At 36.3% G+C, this 16,940-nt stretch overlaps 4 protein-coding genes across 5 annotated transcripts; all 4 read left to right on the top strand.

The window, feature by feature from the left end:
- Positions 1-1,255: 1,255 nt before the first annotated feature.
- On the top strand, positions 1,256-7,594 carry LOC107398709 (uncharacterized). Its single transcript, XM_015983842.2, has 10 exons — positions 1,256-1,482; positions 1,531-2,192; positions 2,241-2,336; positions 2,384-2,539; positions 2,591-2,629; positions 5,914-5,923; positions 6,290-6,514; positions 6,558-7,110; positions 7,158-7,347; positions 7,399-7,594. Exons 1-10 carry the CDS (start codon positions 1,320-1,322, stop codon positions 7,558-7,560), a joined length of 2,256 nt encoding a protein of 751 aa, XP_015839328.2. The 5' UTR covers positions 1,256-1,319; the 3' UTR covers positions 7,561-7,594.
- Positions 3,627-5,092, top strand: LOC107398711 (uncharacterized). The gene is made up of 6 exons (XM_015983844.2): positions 3,627-3,897; positions 3,941-4,490; positions 4,536-4,635; positions 4,680-4,766; positions 4,808-4,963; positions 5,010-5,092. The coding sequence occupies exons 1-6, from the start codon at positions 3,717-3,719 to the stop codon at positions 5,055-5,057; spliced, it is 1,122 nt and encodes a 373-aa protein (XP_015839330.1). The 5' UTR covers positions 3,627-3,716; the 3' UTR covers positions 5,058-5,092.
- A 67-nt stretch (positions 7,595-7,661) lies between the features above and the next one.
- On the top strand, positions 7,662-9,808 carry LOC135265432 (odorant receptor 85b-like). 2 transcript variants are annotated; one of them, XM_064354926.1, is made up of 6 exons: positions 7,662-8,552; positions 8,593-9,148; positions 9,198-9,291; positions 9,338-9,427; positions 9,470-9,625; positions 9,674-9,808. In XM_064354926.1, the coding sequence occupies exons 1-6, from the start codon at positions 8,360-8,362 to the stop codon at positions 9,713-9,715; spliced, it is 1,131 nt and encodes a 376-aa protein (XP_064210996.1). In that variant the 5' UTR covers positions 7,662-8,359; the 3' UTR covers positions 9,716-9,808. The 2 variants fall into 2 exon arrangements, with proteins under 2 accessions (XP_064210996.1, XP_064210995.1); XM_064354925.1 differs by having other exon boundaries at positions 7,664-8,552; positions 9,192-9,291.
- A 43-nt stretch (positions 9,809-9,851) lies between these two features.
- Positions 9,852-14,936, top strand: LOC103314252 (uncharacterized). The gene is made up of 9 exons (XM_064354788.1): positions 9,852-10,048; positions 10,098-10,647; positions 12,888-12,987; positions 13,032-13,118; positions 13,164-13,321; positions 13,965-14,312; positions 14,362-14,554; positions 14,605-14,760; positions 14,806-14,936. The coding sequence occupies exons 1-9, from the start codon at positions 9,856-9,858 to the stop codon at positions 14,857-14,859; spliced, it is 1,839 nt and encodes a 612-aa protein (XP_064210858.1). The 5' UTR covers positions 9,852-9,855; the 3' UTR covers positions 14,860-14,936.
- The last annotated feature ends 2,004 nt before the right edge of the window (positions 14,937-16,940 follow it).

Below are 16,940 nucleotides of genomic sequence, written 5' to 3' on the forward strand. Positions count from 1 at the left end.
AATCCCTAATTTTCCTAGTGAATTATTATTTACTAATTTATTAGAATTTTTCAACACATCCTGGAAGTAGGTACACTTTTATCCTTCTAGTTGCTTTAAAAAGTATGGATTTTTCTGCTGAATATATAAACTCGTGAAGGCACTTGTTGCTACAGTTTTAGAAATATTTAGTATCTTCTGAATTCAGTAAAGCAAAGGTGTTGTAGACATTAGCGAACATTTTGTCAGCAATTTCTAAAGTTTAATTCTGTGCTAGAATTGTAACTTTTTTTCCTTTATTTATTTTTAAATAAATTGTACAAATTTTGATTTTCCTTTACTTCATAGTTCTGTTTTCTTCGCAAGATTGTGAACGGAAATAACATGTTCTTCGATAAGAGCTGGTTTTAAATTAGACTCCACGTTAAAATTACTCATAATTTTCAAAACCAAATGATTGTTGGATCTCACTTTTGGTTCAGAGAACACCAATTGCTAGAAGATCGAACAAACAAACAGAAAATGACACTACTATTTTTTTCTAAGCATAACTCGAAGAATATTTCAGCTAGAACTTGAGTAAAGGAGGTAAACATATTTCTTGTACTTCCGTTGAAAAAATAATTAACAAAAAATAACGTGTATTTTAGACTTGTGTATTAATTACACATAACATGTTATCGTCGCCTAAAATATTGATTAATATTAACTTATTAATACCATTTATTATTATCTGCTGTCCCAAGTGTAAAGTATGAAGTGTATGCTCTCATTGTCTTAGAACTAATAAGTGATTTTACTCTAGATTTCTCTGTTTGATCAAAATCCGAAAACTGCTAAGTCTCCAATTGATATTCATTGATAATTTTCTAACTATATTTTTCCAAATTATTGATAACTGTCTGAAAGAGGAAAATGTTGTTCTTCTTGATTCAGGTAATGTAATGAAAACCTCGTTGAGGTCACCTCGAGTGTCTGATTTCAGTAAAAGAAGCAATTTGAAGTGTAAAGTCTTGTTAAGATCAGATTTCGTCACTATCCTAAGAAAGCGTAGCTTTTTTTGCGGGATTAAAGAGGAAAAAATAAAGATGCTAGTAATTATTTATGAGTAAATGCTGCGGAAGGAACGATAACGCCAGAAACATGTAAAAGATTTTGCAATGAAATATTGACGCCACTGAAGCGAGAGGTGTCACTGAAGGAAAACACAATCATAAAATTTTCATAAAGCACTGCAAATGTAGGTGCTGAGACTATCATTACCCCCACAACCACGCCACACATTTCTATAAAATCTCAGCACGTGTGAAATTAGCTTAAGTGCACTTAGACCAGGCAAAATGAAGCATGTGATAATGGACGAATTGCTAATCTTCTTGACGTTCTTGGGTCTGTGGCCAAGAACGCCAACATCTCCAAAAATAATTTCTTACTTAATGATCTACTCAACTTCTTTTCTTTTCTTCGGAAGTTCAATCTACCTGATTCTGCATCGCAAATTTGGTGAGTGCACGCAAGTACCTGACTTTTCCTGAAACCCTGAATCTTTAGGAAGCGATGAAATTGACACCATTGAAATAATCACGAGCCAGTTCGGGGTCTTGTATTATCTAACACTTCTTGTGGTGAAACGGGACGGTATTACGAAAATCGTAAACTTGCTGTCAGATTTTTCGAAATTCGGGAAACCCCCGCTTTTTGATCAACGCAGCAGGAGACTCAATTTACTGCTGCGCCTCTTTGTGACAGTGCTTCTCGCTGCTACCGTTGCTATAGTCTCTGTCCCGGTGGTGTTTATTAATTCTTGTAATAAGCAAAATTTGCAACTGAACGCCACGAAGATTTGTGGCTTAGCGGCGCCGGTGTGGCTGCCTTTTGACTACACCCAGAACCCTCGGAAATATTTCGTTTCTGCCATGGAAATTTATTGTGCCACTATGAACTATGCGGGCAGTGGGTCGGGGGCTTTCCTTGTAATTGGCACGATGGAACACTTAGTTATAAGAATCGAGCACTTGAAAAACATGTTCCCGGAGATTTTGAACGAACCCGATAAGCAAATTCGGGAAAAACGCTTGAAAAAATGGATAGAATACCATTTGTCTATTTTCGAGATTGGGGAACTCATGAACGAAACGTACAAGTGGCCCCTATCTGTCATCGTCTTATGTGTCGGGATTCTTTTTGGTTGCATTGGAGTCTCCACCATGCAAGTGAGTTTTAGTAAAGTGTAGCTTAAATCATTATTGAATTACTTGCAGTCTGTTTCTTTTCAAAACTCGTCGGTTTTTCTGTTTTTTGGCTGGTTCCAGTCAATTTTTGTGTTGTGTTTTTGGGGACAACGCCTACTAGATTCGGTACGGGTGCGTGTAATTTGATTAGTTTACGAAAATTTTCGTTCCAGTGCTTGTCAATAAGGAAGGCGGTTTACAATAGCAAGTGGCACGAAATGGATGTTTCGTTCCAAAAGTCAGTTCTCATGATTTTAATTCGTTCAGAAAGACCAGTTCTAATACACGCAGGACCTTTTTCGTACTTGTCTAACTTATTAGTTCTTGGTGTAAGTTGTAAAAGGTATAAAAGGAATGATTGCGGTTTATTTTCGTTCCAGGTTTTGCAAACTGCTTATTCGTATATTAACCTCCTTAACGCTAGATCTTAAGCGACTGCAGCTTTGGCAGCTTTTGTTTAGTTTAGCTTGCACTAACATTTTTGCTATTTAGAGCTAGTTATGGATAGAAATAGTTTCGATACAATAGTAGTTTATTAGACAAGTAAAGAAATATTGCTCATTCAGAAAGTTTCATAAGGAGCCAAAGAAATTTTTTCACCAATAGAATAAAAAAATCGCCAATTGTCTATGTTTTTGAAGAGTAATACAATAGTATAATATAAATCTGCGTTTTATTTCTTTTGTCCTCCTTGTTTTTTTATCCCAAGAAACAACCAGTTTATTGAATTTTTTGAGATTCAATGTGACAAAAGTCCGAAAAATCCAGAAAAAAATTTCTTCTCTTGATTTTAAATCCAAAATAGAGTTTTCATCAAACTTAAATCTCTCCATTGCAAATACGTCTTATGCCCTCGCTCGTTTAACCTTGGGAGAAGTGCACAAGTGCACCTGAGAGAGACGGACAAAACTGGGCCAATTCTATTAAGCATCATATAATTTTGCTTCAATAATAGATCCCATTGCTTTTCTTGCAACACATGGGTGTTCTCTTATCATTTATTAAGCAATGTAATCGATCCTTGGAACTGTAAACAATACTTAAATATCCTTGAAGGGAAGCCAGAAGGACTCTTGCTTACTCCGGCAAGTGCAAGTTGAATTAATTTTTTATTTTGAACTTCCAAATATATAATTTTTGTAATTGTCGCAGGGGCGACTTGCGAGAAAATTGCTGGTTGCTTCAGTGGTATTAAATAATTCAAAACAGTGTAGTTGTCTAATGTGACACGTATTTCATCAATATTCAAATAAGAAAGAAATCCGGAACATAATCTTAATTAAAGGGAACTTTATTGGTCATTCAATTTCGGTTTAATTTTATTTTAAAGATGCAGCAACGAATTTCTGCTTTTGAGTTGCGCTTTATCGTGTTATTAACTGTGAAACATAAAATGTGCTTTGTTGTATTTTCACTTTATAACCAGTTGAGTGGCAAATTAGTGGTTAGGCTTCCCTTCTTTGCAATTACTTTGATTGCATTGTTGGTGAAAACCCAGTTGCAGCAATGGCTTTGAACCAAGAAGATGCAATTTGCTCGAAAAGTTGTTTCTACCTCCGTTACAGTTTCTTGTGGCCTGAGGAAGCCCCAACCCGGTCATTTTACGCGAAATTTATCCTAGTCCTGATTTTATCATTCTTGACCGCATTTCTGCCCCTGTTCATTCATTTTTTGATACTTGTGGAAAGTAGAAATACTTTTCGTGGTTATAAGTTAATAATAATTTTAAGGGGGGCTGGATCCGAGTGAGGACTTGTTCGTGATAATTTCCTACACGGGCTTTGCCCTTATTATGATAATTTACGTCATTCACGTGAAAAAAACCTCGTATCTGATTGTGCAGTTGTCTGATTTTGAAAAATTCGGGAAACCTCGCGGGTTTGATTATTGGGATAAAAAATTCCGGTTAATTTCATCTGGAGTTTATTATTACGTTTTAATCGCGTCTTCGGGCCTAAATTTGGGTCGATGGGTCGGAATGGCAGAATGCAGGAAAGAAAGGGATTTCCAAGTGTGTGGGATAGTCATACCTTATTGGCTTCCTTGGAAGGTTGACTCCTGGCTTTTCTTTATTTTGCTGGACTTGTACGTCCTCAAGATGACACTTGTTGTCAACTGTGCTCTGTTTCTTATTATTATACAAATTTTGGAAATTACTACACACTTAAAACTACGAATTGATCATTTGAAAGAAATGCTAGTGAAATGCTTTGACAGTGATTCGCAAACAAACCGGAAACAGTTGGTGAATTGTATCCGTTACCACACTTATATCATCAAGTATTTTATCCACTCTTAACTTAACAGTCTAACTTTCGGTAACAGTTGCAGCAAATTATTTAAAAAATGTTTCACCCACGCGATGTTTTCCCTAATTGTGACGATGGCGCTTTCTTGTGGTTGTCTAGAGAGCCAAGTTGTTAAGGTAATCAGTAGAACAAATTGAAGTGAAGTAAAAGTCTTTCCCAGTTTGATTTATGGGCCCTTCCGCCTATTTCTGCTTGGATTTTTATACTTTTCATAGCTTGCATGGCAGGACAGATCTTAATGAATGCGGTAAGATTTAACATGAATCACTTCCAGTAGTTTTCTTTCAGAGTCTATCGATTGGCGATGCTGGTTACCATTCAAAATGGTACCAAACCGACGCCAACTTTCGAAAATATTTAATTCTAGTGCTAATGAGAAGCCACAAGGCTTTGGTTCTTTCAGCTGGGCCTTTCAATATCTTGTGTTTTGAACTGTTTGTGGCCGTAGGTAGATCTTCAAATTGCTCCAATTTTTAAACTTGTTTTACAGATAATGAAGTTTTCGTATTCTGTTTTTATGCTGTTAAACCAAAACTAGTGGTGTAGTAAACAAGTAAATCGTTTTCGAGTAAATCGAGTGTTCTATTTTTTAATTCAAATAATTATTATTATTGTTTATTATTATTATTATTATTATTATTATTATTATTATTATTATTATTATTATTATCATTATTTTTGTGGGTTTTTATGTTACTTACAAAAATTAGTAAGTAAGTACTGTAGATTGTCTTAATACTTGGTTCATAAACGAAATAAAATCTTTGCCATTATTTTGAATTTATTTGCGTTTGCACGACGATCTAAATTTTTGCTCATTTTTAACCAAAAGTTAAAGTTAACGATTTTTAATTGATAAAGAAGTCAACCTACTGTCAACTAGCTCTTGGTAGTCAAAGCCAACATGACAGAAAAAAAAACTATATTCAAAACCGCTTAATGTTTAATTTTCTTCACCTTAAGTATTTGTGTTATAATGTCGTGAAAATTATCCTACACCTTGTAACTTTTGCAATGAAACAGAAATCCTTATAAGCATAAACAATTTACAGTAAATAACTTGCCACAATTTCTTATAATTATTTTTGATATCTACTGTTTGAAACAAGTTACGAAAAATAACAATTTAAATTTAAATTTGAGTTAATATTTTTGTTCAGTGTTTTTAAGATTATAAATTTTTTTATCTATTTTCTAAAAGTTTTTATTTTTGAAATTATTATACGAGGGCTGTGTAAAAAACAAACACAAACTTTTGATTTTTTTTCAGATTATTAGAGTGCTTAATTCCAAAGACAATATTTCGTCCCCGTCATGGATATAAGTAGATAAAAGTGGGATGTTCTGTTTTTCTTTTGTAATTGTTACGGCCGTTCCTCTAGCATGTATTGTAGGTGGGTTTTAGTATTATTTATAATTACTTCAATTTTGCCATCATTTATTAAACAGATCGATTTGTGACACATTTCCTGTATTGTCAAATTTTTCCGTCTCGGGAAAAATATAATTAGGGGTTTAACACTCCAAGTATTAATAAAACATGAAGGTGGTTTCACCACATCATTTATGAAATGCCAACCATTTTCACTTCATTTGCATTCAGTTTTTCCCTCCAGCATGTCAAAAATCAGTTTTTGTTGATGAATTTTCCCGTAAAAAAATAGCAATTGATTAAAGTCCTTCTTCCTTGCTATTGATCAAGAAGTGCCTACTGCCACTAATCACATACCCCCTCCCTTTAACTGCAATTTTCTTAATACTCTATATAAGTGCCATTCCCTTCTCCCTTCGCAAGTCAAGTCCAACATGACCGAAGACACAGAGCTGCAACTTTGCCTTTCGAGTTGCTACTATCTAAAACTATCCCTAATGTGGCCTCTCAAGGGCGAAAAACCCGACTCGAAATGGTTCTACTTCCGACTGATTTTGGGCGTTTTCGCCACCATCCTCACATTCGCAGCGCCGGTTTTGATGCACCTCTAGAAGCTATGGAAGGTAAGTGCAAAAGCGCGGTAGTTTCCAAAACCTGGCCTTGCAGAGGGCATGGACATCAGCGAGGATCTGGGGATTTTCGCGGCCATCATCGGTCTCGTGACCATGATGGTGCTCTATGTGGTCAAACAAAAGGACCTATCGTCGCTTTTGCAAGACTTGAGCAACTTTGAAAAATTCGGCAAGCCGCCAAACTTCGACAAAGTCAACAAGCGGTTAGATTTCTTGGTAAAGTTCGTGTTCTCGTACGCTATTTTCGGCGCCGTTGTCTACAACCTGATGCGAATTATCGAGATCCCGCATTGCAAAAGAAACCGGAAGATACGGGAGGTTTGTGGCGTTTTCGTGCCGCTGTGGACCCCTTTCGACGCTGATTATCCACCAGTCTTGGTGCTGGTGGCGTCGGTTGTTTTCATCGTGGTTATACTCATCGACAAAGTGACCCTACTTGTGTCTTTGCAAGTTTTGGAAATTTCGTGTCATATTAGACTGCGGATTGAACAACTGAACGCAATGATTTTGAACTGTTTTAATGGCGACTTGCAGTCCAGCCGGAAACGTCTAAACGACTGCGTTCAATACCACATTGATATTATTAGGTATTTTTACGAAATATTTGGTCCCAATACTTGAGGTAAATTTTCAGTTATAGCGAGAGATTTAACAACTGTTTTACGAACGGAATGTTCATCCACCTCGCGACCACCGGAATTATCATCGGTTGTTTGGAAAATCAAAATGTTGAAGGCGCGACACCCGGGGGTGTTTTGCACCTTTTCGGGTGGATTATCTCTCTTTTCACGTCGTGTTTGGCCGGTCAGATTTTACTGGATTCGGTATTTTCACCTCCAAGTCTTTAGTGTTTCCTCAAATGAGCAAAATTCTAGAGTACGTCTGTGGCAGACGCTTTGTATAATTCACAATGGTACACTGCTGATGTTAAATTGAGGAAAAACCTCATTCTTATGATTCAAAGAAGCCAAAAACCGCTTTTTCTCGCCACGGGAGCTTTCAACATTATGAGCTTTGCTCTGTTTGTTACCGTATGACTAGAGGCTTTCGCTTAATTCACTTCACCGGATTTGTTTCAGGTCATGAAAATGTCCTACTCCATTTTAACTTTATTGCAATAAGACGGAAAACATGGCACGTTCTTAGACGCACTTTTTTTTTTAAATATATAGACATTTAGAGCAAATCACTTAAAAGCATACTTTCTATAAATAAAAAGTTTTGGATCAAAATATAATTCAGTCGAAATTACTATACGAGGGCTGTATAAAAAATACACGTTGGATTTTTTTTTCAGATTATTATTAGTATCATTGCAGAGATAATATTTGCTCCCCGTCATGGGTATAAATAGCTAAAGGGGGATGTTCTGTTTTTCTTTTGTAATTGGTAGTTTACGGCCGTTCCTCTAGCATGTATTGTGGGTGGGTTTTAGTATTATTTATAATTACTTCAATTTTGCCATCATTTATTAAACAGATCGATTTGTGACACAATTCCCTTATTGTCAAATTTTTCCTTCCCAAGAAAAAAATAATTAGGGGTTTAACACTCCAAGCATTAATAAAACATGAAGGTGGTTTACCACATCGTTTGTGACGTGCCAACCATTTTCAACTCATTTGCATTTAGTTTTTCTCTCCAACGTGTCAAAAATCAGATTTGGTTGATTAATTTTCTCAGTACGAAAAATTATAGCCGATTAGAGATTTTCCTTCTGGCTATTGATCAAGAAGTGCCTACTGCCACTAATCACATACCCCCTCCCTTTAACTGTAATTTTCCTAATACACTATATAAGTGCCTTCCCTTCTTTCTGTGTAAGTCAAGTCCAGCATGACCGAAGAGAAAGAGTTGCGTCTTTGTCTTTGGAGTTGCTACTATTTAAAATTATCGCTGATGTGGCCCTTAAAACGGGAAGAATTCAAATCGTCAAAGGGACTCTACTTGCGACTGCTCGTTTTTGTAATAATTTCGGGGTCCACATTCACTGCCATGATTTTCATGCATCTGTACAAGTCTCTAAAAGGTAACAATAAGAGAACTTTGTAAATTATTCTTTGGTGCAGTCGGTAGTTACGACGTCAGCGAAGATTTGGCGATTTTGGCCTCAAATATCGGTTACGTCCTCATGATGACGATGTACGTAAGTAGGCAGAAGGACCTAGAACTGCTTTTGCTCGACTTGAGCGACTTCAAAACCTACGGCAAACCGCCAAATTTCGACAAAGTCCGGAAACGGATGGATTTGTACGCGCATTTGATTTTTTTCTACTCCATGTTCGGCAGTTTTGTCTACAACATGGACAAGATCATCCTAATTGACAAGTGCAAGGAAGCCAGAAGGATCAACGAAGTCTGCGGGTCCGCGATCCCCTTTTGGACGCCGTTCGAGACCGAAGATTTGTTCACTCTCACTCTTGTCATCACCTACGTGCTTATAAACATCTTCGTCGTGGTTAAAGTCGCGATGACGGTCTCCGTCCAGGTTTTGGAAATATCCAGTCATATTAACTTGCGAATTGAGCAGCTAAAAATCTTCATTGCCGGTTGTTTCGATCGCGATTTTAAGGCCAGTCGGGAACGGCTCGATTTTTGCATCAGATACCACAATGTCATTATTGAGTACGAATGTGCGAACTTTTAAGCCAGTAGTTATTTTTCGCAGTTTCAGCGAGCGTTTCAGTCGGTGTTTCAGCTACGTCATGTTCATACACCTTGCGATCACCGGAATTATCATCGGTTGTTTGGAGAATCAAATTGTTCAGGTTTGTGCCGATTTGGTTATTTTAGCTCCACAAAAAAAACTTTCAGGAGCACCAGCCTGAAGCTATGCTGCACATGGGTGGCTGGAGCACGGCCACTTTCATTGCCTGCTACGGCGGTCAACTTTTAATGGATGCGGTAGGTGTTGTTATTTTTGCAATTTTTCGAACACAATTTTAGAGCACGTCAATTGCCGATGAGTTCTATAATTGTCCATGGTACGAAGCGGACGTTAAAATGAGAAAGGATCTGATCCTTATTATCCTTCGGGCCCAAAAAGCCTTATTTGTATCAACTGGACCTTTCAATGTTCTCTCGTTTGCACTATTCGTATCGGTACGTTTACTTCAGTTCAGTTAATTTTTTACTAAAATTTAATCACAGATTATGAAGCTATCATATTCGATCTTCACCGTCCTCAGTTAGAAATTGGGTCAGAAATTGGGGAAGCAATCACGTTCAGCTCTTTCATTTTTCCGTTCACCCAATCACTGCTTTTACGCTGTATTAATACTTTATGCACAATATATATTGCAAATTCCGTGCGTTTTTCCTCAATCCTTGCGATGATTTCGCCCCGAAAATTGCTCATAAGCTCGGTGACCTGCCTCCAGCTCAAAACCTCGTTCATATGGCCGCCGAAAAACGAAGAAATGACCCCATCTCGCTGGTTCTACATTAAACTAGCCGTGTTGTTGACCGTGTCTGTCATAATACTGTATGTGCCAGTTTGCATTCACATCCACAAGCTCTTCGAACGTAATTTAATTTTGCATTTAAATTCGGACACTTCGTAATTTTTTTCAAGGTGATTTAGACGCGAGTGAAGACTTCGCGCTCATGTTCTCATACTATGGGTTTCTCTCAACCATGATATTTTACTCGAAAAACCACAAGAAAATCTGCGGCCTTATCTACAATCTTTGTAGTTTTGAGGAGTTCGGCAAACCGCCGCAGTTCGACGAGTTGAACCAGAGGCTGGATTTTTACTCAAAACTGGCGTCTGGGTACACGATTATAGGCATGGCTGTGTACATCGGCATGAAAATTTATAAAATACCGGACTGTAAGGCGGAAAGAGGGGCGATTCAAGTCTGTGGACTGACGGTACCACTGTGGACGCCCTGGACTGTCGATACTTTTTGGTCCTACATTGCACACCTTATAGTGACGCTTTTTTACTCGATGGTTTTCACTCGAGCTACTTTGTTTTACTCGGTTCAAGTTCTAGAAATTGCACTAAATCTTGAGTTACGGATTCACCATCTTAAACTGTGTATTGTACAAACTTTCGACGATCTTAAATTAAATCGGGGCCGACTTGTGAGATGCATACGCTACCACGAAAAAATTTTAAAGTAATTCTCTGTTTCTTTAAGGAGGAAATTGTTTTTGGTTATTTAGGGCAGGCTAGAAGGAGGTGATAATGATTTAATTAAAATCGAAACGTCGCTAAAATTCAGGCTGGTCCACGAGTAATAATGAGCATGAAAGATTTTTTGAAGCAACTAATATTACGTTTCTTAGATAACGTGGATAGTAAAAAAATAGTTAACTACTTTTTTGTGACTTTAAGCACGTTTTTGACCGAAAATGGAAAATTTCTCTAAAAATCACCAAATTTGTGTATTTTCTAGTCAAAAATGCGCAAATATTACTGGATTCGCAGTGGTCATGATTTTTATTAACAATCTTTTTCGGGACTCTAGTAAACAAACTCAGTTAATTAAAAATTTTTAGAGATAAATTAATTATTTTCGTTTATTTTTTTTATCTAAGGATTCAACGTTAAAGTTTCAAGTTATGTTTCACCTCTACATTCATCTCCTTTTCTTTCAAAACAAAAGGTATTTTTCCTTTTATTACAATGTACTACGTTTACAATTTGGCGTCTTTACGTACTTTTACCTTTTGCCGCATTATTTCTTATTTCTCTCAGTTTTATGCTCCGCTTTACGTTTATACGTCTATCTGTTCTCTCAATCTCCTATTTTTGCTTACGTGTTGTTTCACTTACCTTTTCTACACTTTTTTTCATAGAAAAATTGTTGCCGTGATCCGGGTGCGAACACCCGACCTCCCCCGTCGTAAGTGGCGCTTATACCACTGAGCCACCGGGCCCCAGGTACTGACCGTCTTTTGCAAATATTTTAACACAAACTTTTTAAATAAATCAACATTACAAACTATATAATTGCAATAATTCACCAAAAACGTAAATACATTCAGTTCAAAAGTCGGCGAATTAGCTCGAGAAAACATTTTCTTCCACTTTTTTCAATTTAATTCTCTAATTTTTCACCAGATTTCATCAAAAGATACCGGGCGTATAAGTTGATTCTACAATTTCAAAATTGTTTTTACCTTTTTTGTGATTTTCAGTACGTTTTTGACCAAAAATGGACATGATTTCTCTAAAAATCAGCAAATTTGTGTATTTTTCAGTCAAAAATAGTGGACGTGGGCAAATCCTACTATATTCGCAGTGGCTACGATTTTTATTAACAATGTTTTTCGGGACTTTACTAAAGAAAACTCAGTTGACTAAACAATTTTAGAGATAAATTAAATATTTCATTTAATTTTTTTATAATTTAAGAAGTAAGTAATCTAAGGATTCGACGCTAAAGTTTGAAGTTATGTTTCATCCTTACGTTCATCTCTTTTTCTCTCAAAACAAAAAGTATTTTTCCTTTATTATAATGTGCTCTTACGTTTACAATTTGGTGCCTTTACGTATTTTTACCTTTTGCCGCATTATTTTCTTATTTCTGTCAGTTTTATGCTCAGCTTTACGTTTATCGTCTATGTGTTCTCTCAGTCTCTTATTTTTGCTTACGTGTTGTTTCACTTACCTTTTCTACACTTTTTTTCTTAGAAAAATTGTTACCCTGATCCGGGTACGAACCCGCGACCTCCCCCGTCGTAAGTGGCGCTTATACCACTGGGCCATCAAGGCCCTAGCTACTGACCGTCTTTTGCAGATATTTTAACACAAACTTTTTAAATAAATCAACATTACAAACTATACAGGGTAGTCCACGAGTAATAATGAGCCTGAATGTTTTTTTTTGAAGAAACCAACATTACATTTCATGTGCTGAGTTTGTAGTTGAATTTAGTGAAACTTTTATACTAAAAAGTTTAGCAACAGTTCTCTTTGTGGAGAATATTTGAAAAATGCTTCGTAGGCTGCACATTTATACACGTATAATATCCAAATAAACGGGCTCCGTGTGATACAGTTTTCAAACGTTCAAAATAAACTGCGGGAAAAAAGGCCTCCAATTAAAAGCATTAAAAGAAGAGTAGCAACATTAGCTGAAAATGAAGCTACAGTTGTTGCAGTTATTGATAAAAATAGATGGCTAGGAAGGAAAGAAAAGGTTTTATAGTGCACCTTTTGTTGATCGGAAACATTTAGAAAACCGAACTGTTGGAGTGTGTCTAGAACACTTGCTAGTGCGAGAGGATCATTCTTAAAAAAATTGATGCATGATTTGGAAACTGCCCTAAATAACCAACAATTTCCTCCGTAAAATGTTTCAAAAATTCCATTTCATATTTCTTTAATTTCGGTTAAACGAGATAATTGTAGGCTGTGTGAACAATTCAACGAGGCCTATTACTGGACCGCGTTCAGTCACATTGTCTGCTCCGTTTTGGCGTGTGCCTGCGTGGCACATCAGGCCGTCAACGTAAGTCCAGTTGTTGGTTCCACTGAAAACTGTAGTTTTTGCAGCAAGATGTGTTAGCTGTTTTGCATTACATAGGCTGGATTATGTCCATTTTTGTGGTTTGCTGGGCCGGTCAGATTCTCACAGACTCGGTAGATTTTCCCCAACGAGGCCAGAAAATTTAAATTATTTTCCAGAGCGTTACGGTAGCTGATGCCTGTTTTGGATCAAACTGGCTCAGAGCGTGTCCCCGACTACGGCGAGATTTATCATTCATGATGAGACGGAGCCAGAAGTGCGTCGAGTTGAGGGCAGGGCCGTTCAACGTCTTGTGTTTTTCTCTGTTCGTCTCTGTGTGTATTTAGCCAAACGTCGATATGATTTTTACACGGTTTTTGAAGGTGATCAAGCTGTCTTACTCCGTCCTTACACTGATAGATTAAAATTTCAACAAACGTGGGGCGTTACTTGTTAGGATATGATTTAGTTATTAAACATTTATTGGTCCCACTGTATATAAAAGCACCAAGTTTGGCTGAGGCACTGTCCCACGATAAGTATCACTGTGATGCGTCCAACCCTTGATTTTATGAGCTTTTGCCGCATTTGGCCCAAAAGAAATGAAGAACTTGACCCGAGTCGTTGGTATTACATCCAATTTGTTGTGGTGTTACTTAGCACAGTTATAAATTTGATCGGAAGCGTCCTACACTTGTCCAAAGTTTCAATACCTAGTGAGTGAGATTTTGAACAAAACTTTTTTTATTTTTGCGCAGACAGGTCATTTTATCATGTTGCGGAAGATCTGATAACAATCACGGCACAAATCGGTGTCTATTACTATATCATAGTCTATGTACCCTTGCAAAGAGTGGCAGCACGACTTTACCTCCAGTTATCCTCATTTGAGCTCTTTGGAAAACCGCCTGCTTTTGACGATCACTCCGTCAAGCTCAAATACCTGGCTATAATTTACAAGAGTGGTCTTAATATCGTAGTAATTGCCTATTTTTTGAGCCCATTATCACCAAACACATCTGCGAGCGCCAAAACGCCGCCAGACACTTTGACGATATTTGCGGTCTAGTCACCAACTCGTGGATGCCGTTTGATATAAAAAAATTTCCAAACAAGCAACTTTTCTACCTCTGGCAGACCTATTCAGTTTACTGGACTTACGAAGGCTCCGCGGCCATTTCCTACCTGATTGTGGCGACAATGGAGCACGTTTTGATGAGAATTTGGCATCTGCAAGGCATGATCCAGGAGGCTATAAACACGGAAGACGCCCAGGTGCGCAAAAGCCGGCTGGACAAGTGCTTGGAATATCACAATCACGTTTTTCTGTACTATTTTTTGTTAAGTGGTTATGTTTTGTGTAATTTGGAGTTTTAGTCTCGCAGCTGATGTTGACCGAATTTACCAGAGGTCGCTTTTTGTGCATGTCCTTTTTTCAGGCGTTCTTTTCGGTATTATGGGGTTCAGTATTTTGACTGTGGGGATTTCGGTTAAGACGTTGAGTTTGTTTGTGGTTTGGGTTTGTGCTGCGATTTTTTCCAGCTTGTCGGCGCAAAGGCTTTATGATGGGGTAGGAAATTAACGTGTGATTGATAGAAAGAAAAAATATTTTTTTCGTAGTCTATTGCAATTGGTGAGGAGGTGTACAACAGTAAATGGTATGATAGAGACTACAAGTTTCAAAGGGACTTGATTACTATCATGAAGAGGACGCAGAAACCGATCACTATACATGCTGGACCTTTTGCCGAAATATCTAATGTTTTTATTTTAACGGTGGGTTAAGTGTGAGGAGTCTAATTGTTATAGTGAAAATTGCAGATTTTCAAAACGGCGTATTCTTATCTCACACTTCTGAAAGCTTCAAATAATTAAGGATGAATATTTATTTGTGTTTTTGTAACAAAATATTGTTTTCACTGGCTGTTCGAGATCTCTGCACAATAAAGAGCATTAAAAAATGTATGGCTTTTTATTATTTTCTGTGTTTTATATTTAGTTCTGCTAATATAACAACATTTTTTCTGTTAGTACACAAACGAGAAAGTTAGGTGTGAAAATTTGATTTACTTTGGGATATATATGCGTTTATTTTTTTTTAATTTAATTTATTACGCAATCTTTCTTTGTGCTCAGGAAGACAAAACATCCAAATTTGATAAAAGTTATTAATTCAATTAGTGATAAGCAAATACTATTCAAATATAATATACAAAATATAAAAAGATTACAATACATTCGCTGATAAATTTTTGTTAAAACGCAATTTTCCCGGCGCATCCACCAATTTTGTATTGCAATTATACTGACCGAATTTATCACAACCATTTATAGTTATTTATTTAACAAGTTTGAGTGCAAATCGGACGCTTTATTTCACGAGTGAAATAAATAAACCGAAAAAAAAATTTACAAACTATATAACTGCAATAATTCACCTAAAACGCTCATATATTTAATTCAAAAGTCGGCGAATTAGCTCGAGTAAACATTTTCTTCCACTTTTTTTCAATTTAATTCTCTAATTTTTCACCAGATTTCATCAAAAGATACCGGGCGTATAAGTTGATTCTACAATTTTAAAATTGTTTTTACCTTTTTTGTGACTTTGAGCACGTTTTTGACCGAAAATGGACATAATTTCTTTAAAAATTACCAAATTTGTGTGTTTTTTATTCAAAAATCGTGGACGTGCACATATTCTACTGGATTCGCAGTGGCCATGATTTTTATTAACAATGTTTTTCGGGACTTTACTAAACATACTCAGTTAACTAAAAATTTTTAGATATAAATATTTTCGTTCAATTTTTTTTATAATTTAAGAAGTAAGTAATCTAAGGATTCAACGCAAAAGTTTGAAGTTTTGTTTTACCTTTACGTTCATCTCTTTTTCTCTCAAAACAAAAGGTATTTTCCCATAATTATAATGTGCTCTTACGTTTACAAATTGGCGCCTTTACGTACTTTTACCTTTTGCCTCATTATTTTCTTATTTCTTTCAGTTTTATGCTCCGCTTTACGTTTATACGTCTATGTGTTCTCTCATTCTTTTATTTTTGCTTACGTGTTGTTTCACTTACCTTTTCTACACTTTTTTTCATAGAAAAATTGTTACACCTGATCCGGGTTCGAACCCCCGACCTCCCCCGTTGTAAGTGGCGCTTATACCACTGTGCCACCAGGGCCCCAAGTACTGACCGTCTTTTGCAGATATTTTAACACAAACTTTTTAAATAAATCAACATTACAAACTATATAATTGCAATAATTCACTTAAAACGCAAATATATTCAGTTCGAAAGTCGGTGAATTAGCTCGAGAGAACATTTTCTTTCACTTTTTTTCAATTTAATTCTCTAATTTTTCACCAGATTTCATCAAAAAATACCGGGCGTATAAGTTGATACTACAATTTTTAAATTGTTTTTACTTTTTTCGTGACTTTCAACATGTTTTTGACCGAAAATGGACATAATTTCTCCAAAAATCACCAAATTTGTGTATTTTCTAGTCAAAAGTAGTGGACGTGCGCAAATCCTACTGGATTCGCAGTGGCCATGATTTTTATTAACAATGTTTTTCGGGACTTTACTAAACATACTCAGTTAACTAAAAATTTTTAGATATAAATTAGAAATTTTCGTTTAATTTTTTTTATAATTTAGAAGTAAGTCATCTAAGGATTCAACGCTAAAGTTTGAAGTTATGTTTCACCTTTACGTTCATCTCTTTTTCTCTCGAAACAAAAGGTAATTTCTCTTTACTAGGATGTGTTCTTACGTTTACAATTTGGCGCTTTCACGTACTTTTACCATTTGCCGCGTTATTTTCTTATTAATGCTAGGTGTTAAACGGAGGAGACGTATTATTAAAGACTACGTTGGACGATGGGCAACATACACATTTTTATTTGTACTTTGATCATAAACGTGGTAAAAAAACGACGTCCTTGC

Source organism: Tribolium castaneum, chromosome 2, assembly GCF_031307605.1.
Source record: "Tribolium castaneum strain GA2 chromosome 2, icTriCast1.1, whole genome shotgun sequence".
NCBI classification, from domain to species: Eukaryota; Metazoa; Arthropoda; class Insecta; order Coleoptera; family Tenebrionidae; genus Tribolium; species Tribolium castaneum.

Excerpts from the sequence above, each read along its gene's own strand:
- LOC107398709 (XM_015983842.2), top strand. The coding sequence starts at position 1,320 with ATGAAGCATGTGATAATGGACGAATTGCTAATCTTCTTGACGTTCTTG. Across the intron at positions 2,337-2,383 it reads GACAACGCCTACTAGATTCG|TGCTTGTCAATAAGGAAGGC; the intron begins GTACGGGTGCGT and ends TTTTCGTTCCAG. Across the intron at positions 7,111-7,157 it reads TACCACATTGATATTATTAG|TTATAGCGAGAGATTTAACA; the intron begins GTATTTTTACGA and ends GTAAATTTTCAG.
- LOC107398711 (XM_015983844.2), top strand. The coding sequence starts at position 3,717 with ATGGCTTTGAACCAAGAAGATGCAATTTGCTCGAAAAGTTGTTTCTAC. Across the intron at positions 3,898-3,940 it reads TTTTTTGATACTTGTGGAAA|GGGGGCTGGATCCGAGTGAG; the intron begins GTAGAAATACTT and ends AATAATTTTAAG. Across the intron at positions 4,767-4,807 it reads GACAGATCTTAATGAATGCG|AGTCTATCGATTGGCGATGC; the intron begins GTAAGATTTAAC and ends GTTTTCTTTCAG.
- LOC135265432 (XM_064354925.1), top strand. The coding sequence starts at position 8,360 with ATGACCGAAGAGAAAGAGTTGCGTCTTTGTCTTTGGAGTTGCTACTAT. Across the intron at positions 8,553-8,592 it reads TCTGTACAAGTCTCTAAAAG|TCGGTAGTTACGACGTCAGC; the intron begins GTAACAATAAGA and ends TCTTTGGTGCAG. Across the intron at positions 9,626-9,673 it reads CGTTTGCACTATTCGTATCG|ATTATGAAGCTATCATATTC; the intron begins GTACGTTTACTT and ends ATTTAATCACAG.
- LOC103314252 (XM_064354788.1), top strand. The coding sequence starts at position 9,856 with ATGATTTCGCCCCGAAAATTGCTCATAAGCTCGGTGACCTGCCTCCAG. Across the intron at positions 13,119-13,163 it reads GTCAGATTCTCACAGACTCG|AGCGTTACGGTAGCTGATGC; the intron begins GTAGATTTTCCC and ends ATTATTTTCCAG. Across the intron at positions 14,761-14,805 it reads CTAATGTTTTTATTTTAACG|ATTTTCAAAACGGCGTATTC; the intron begins GTGGGTTAAGTG and ends TGAAAATTGCAG.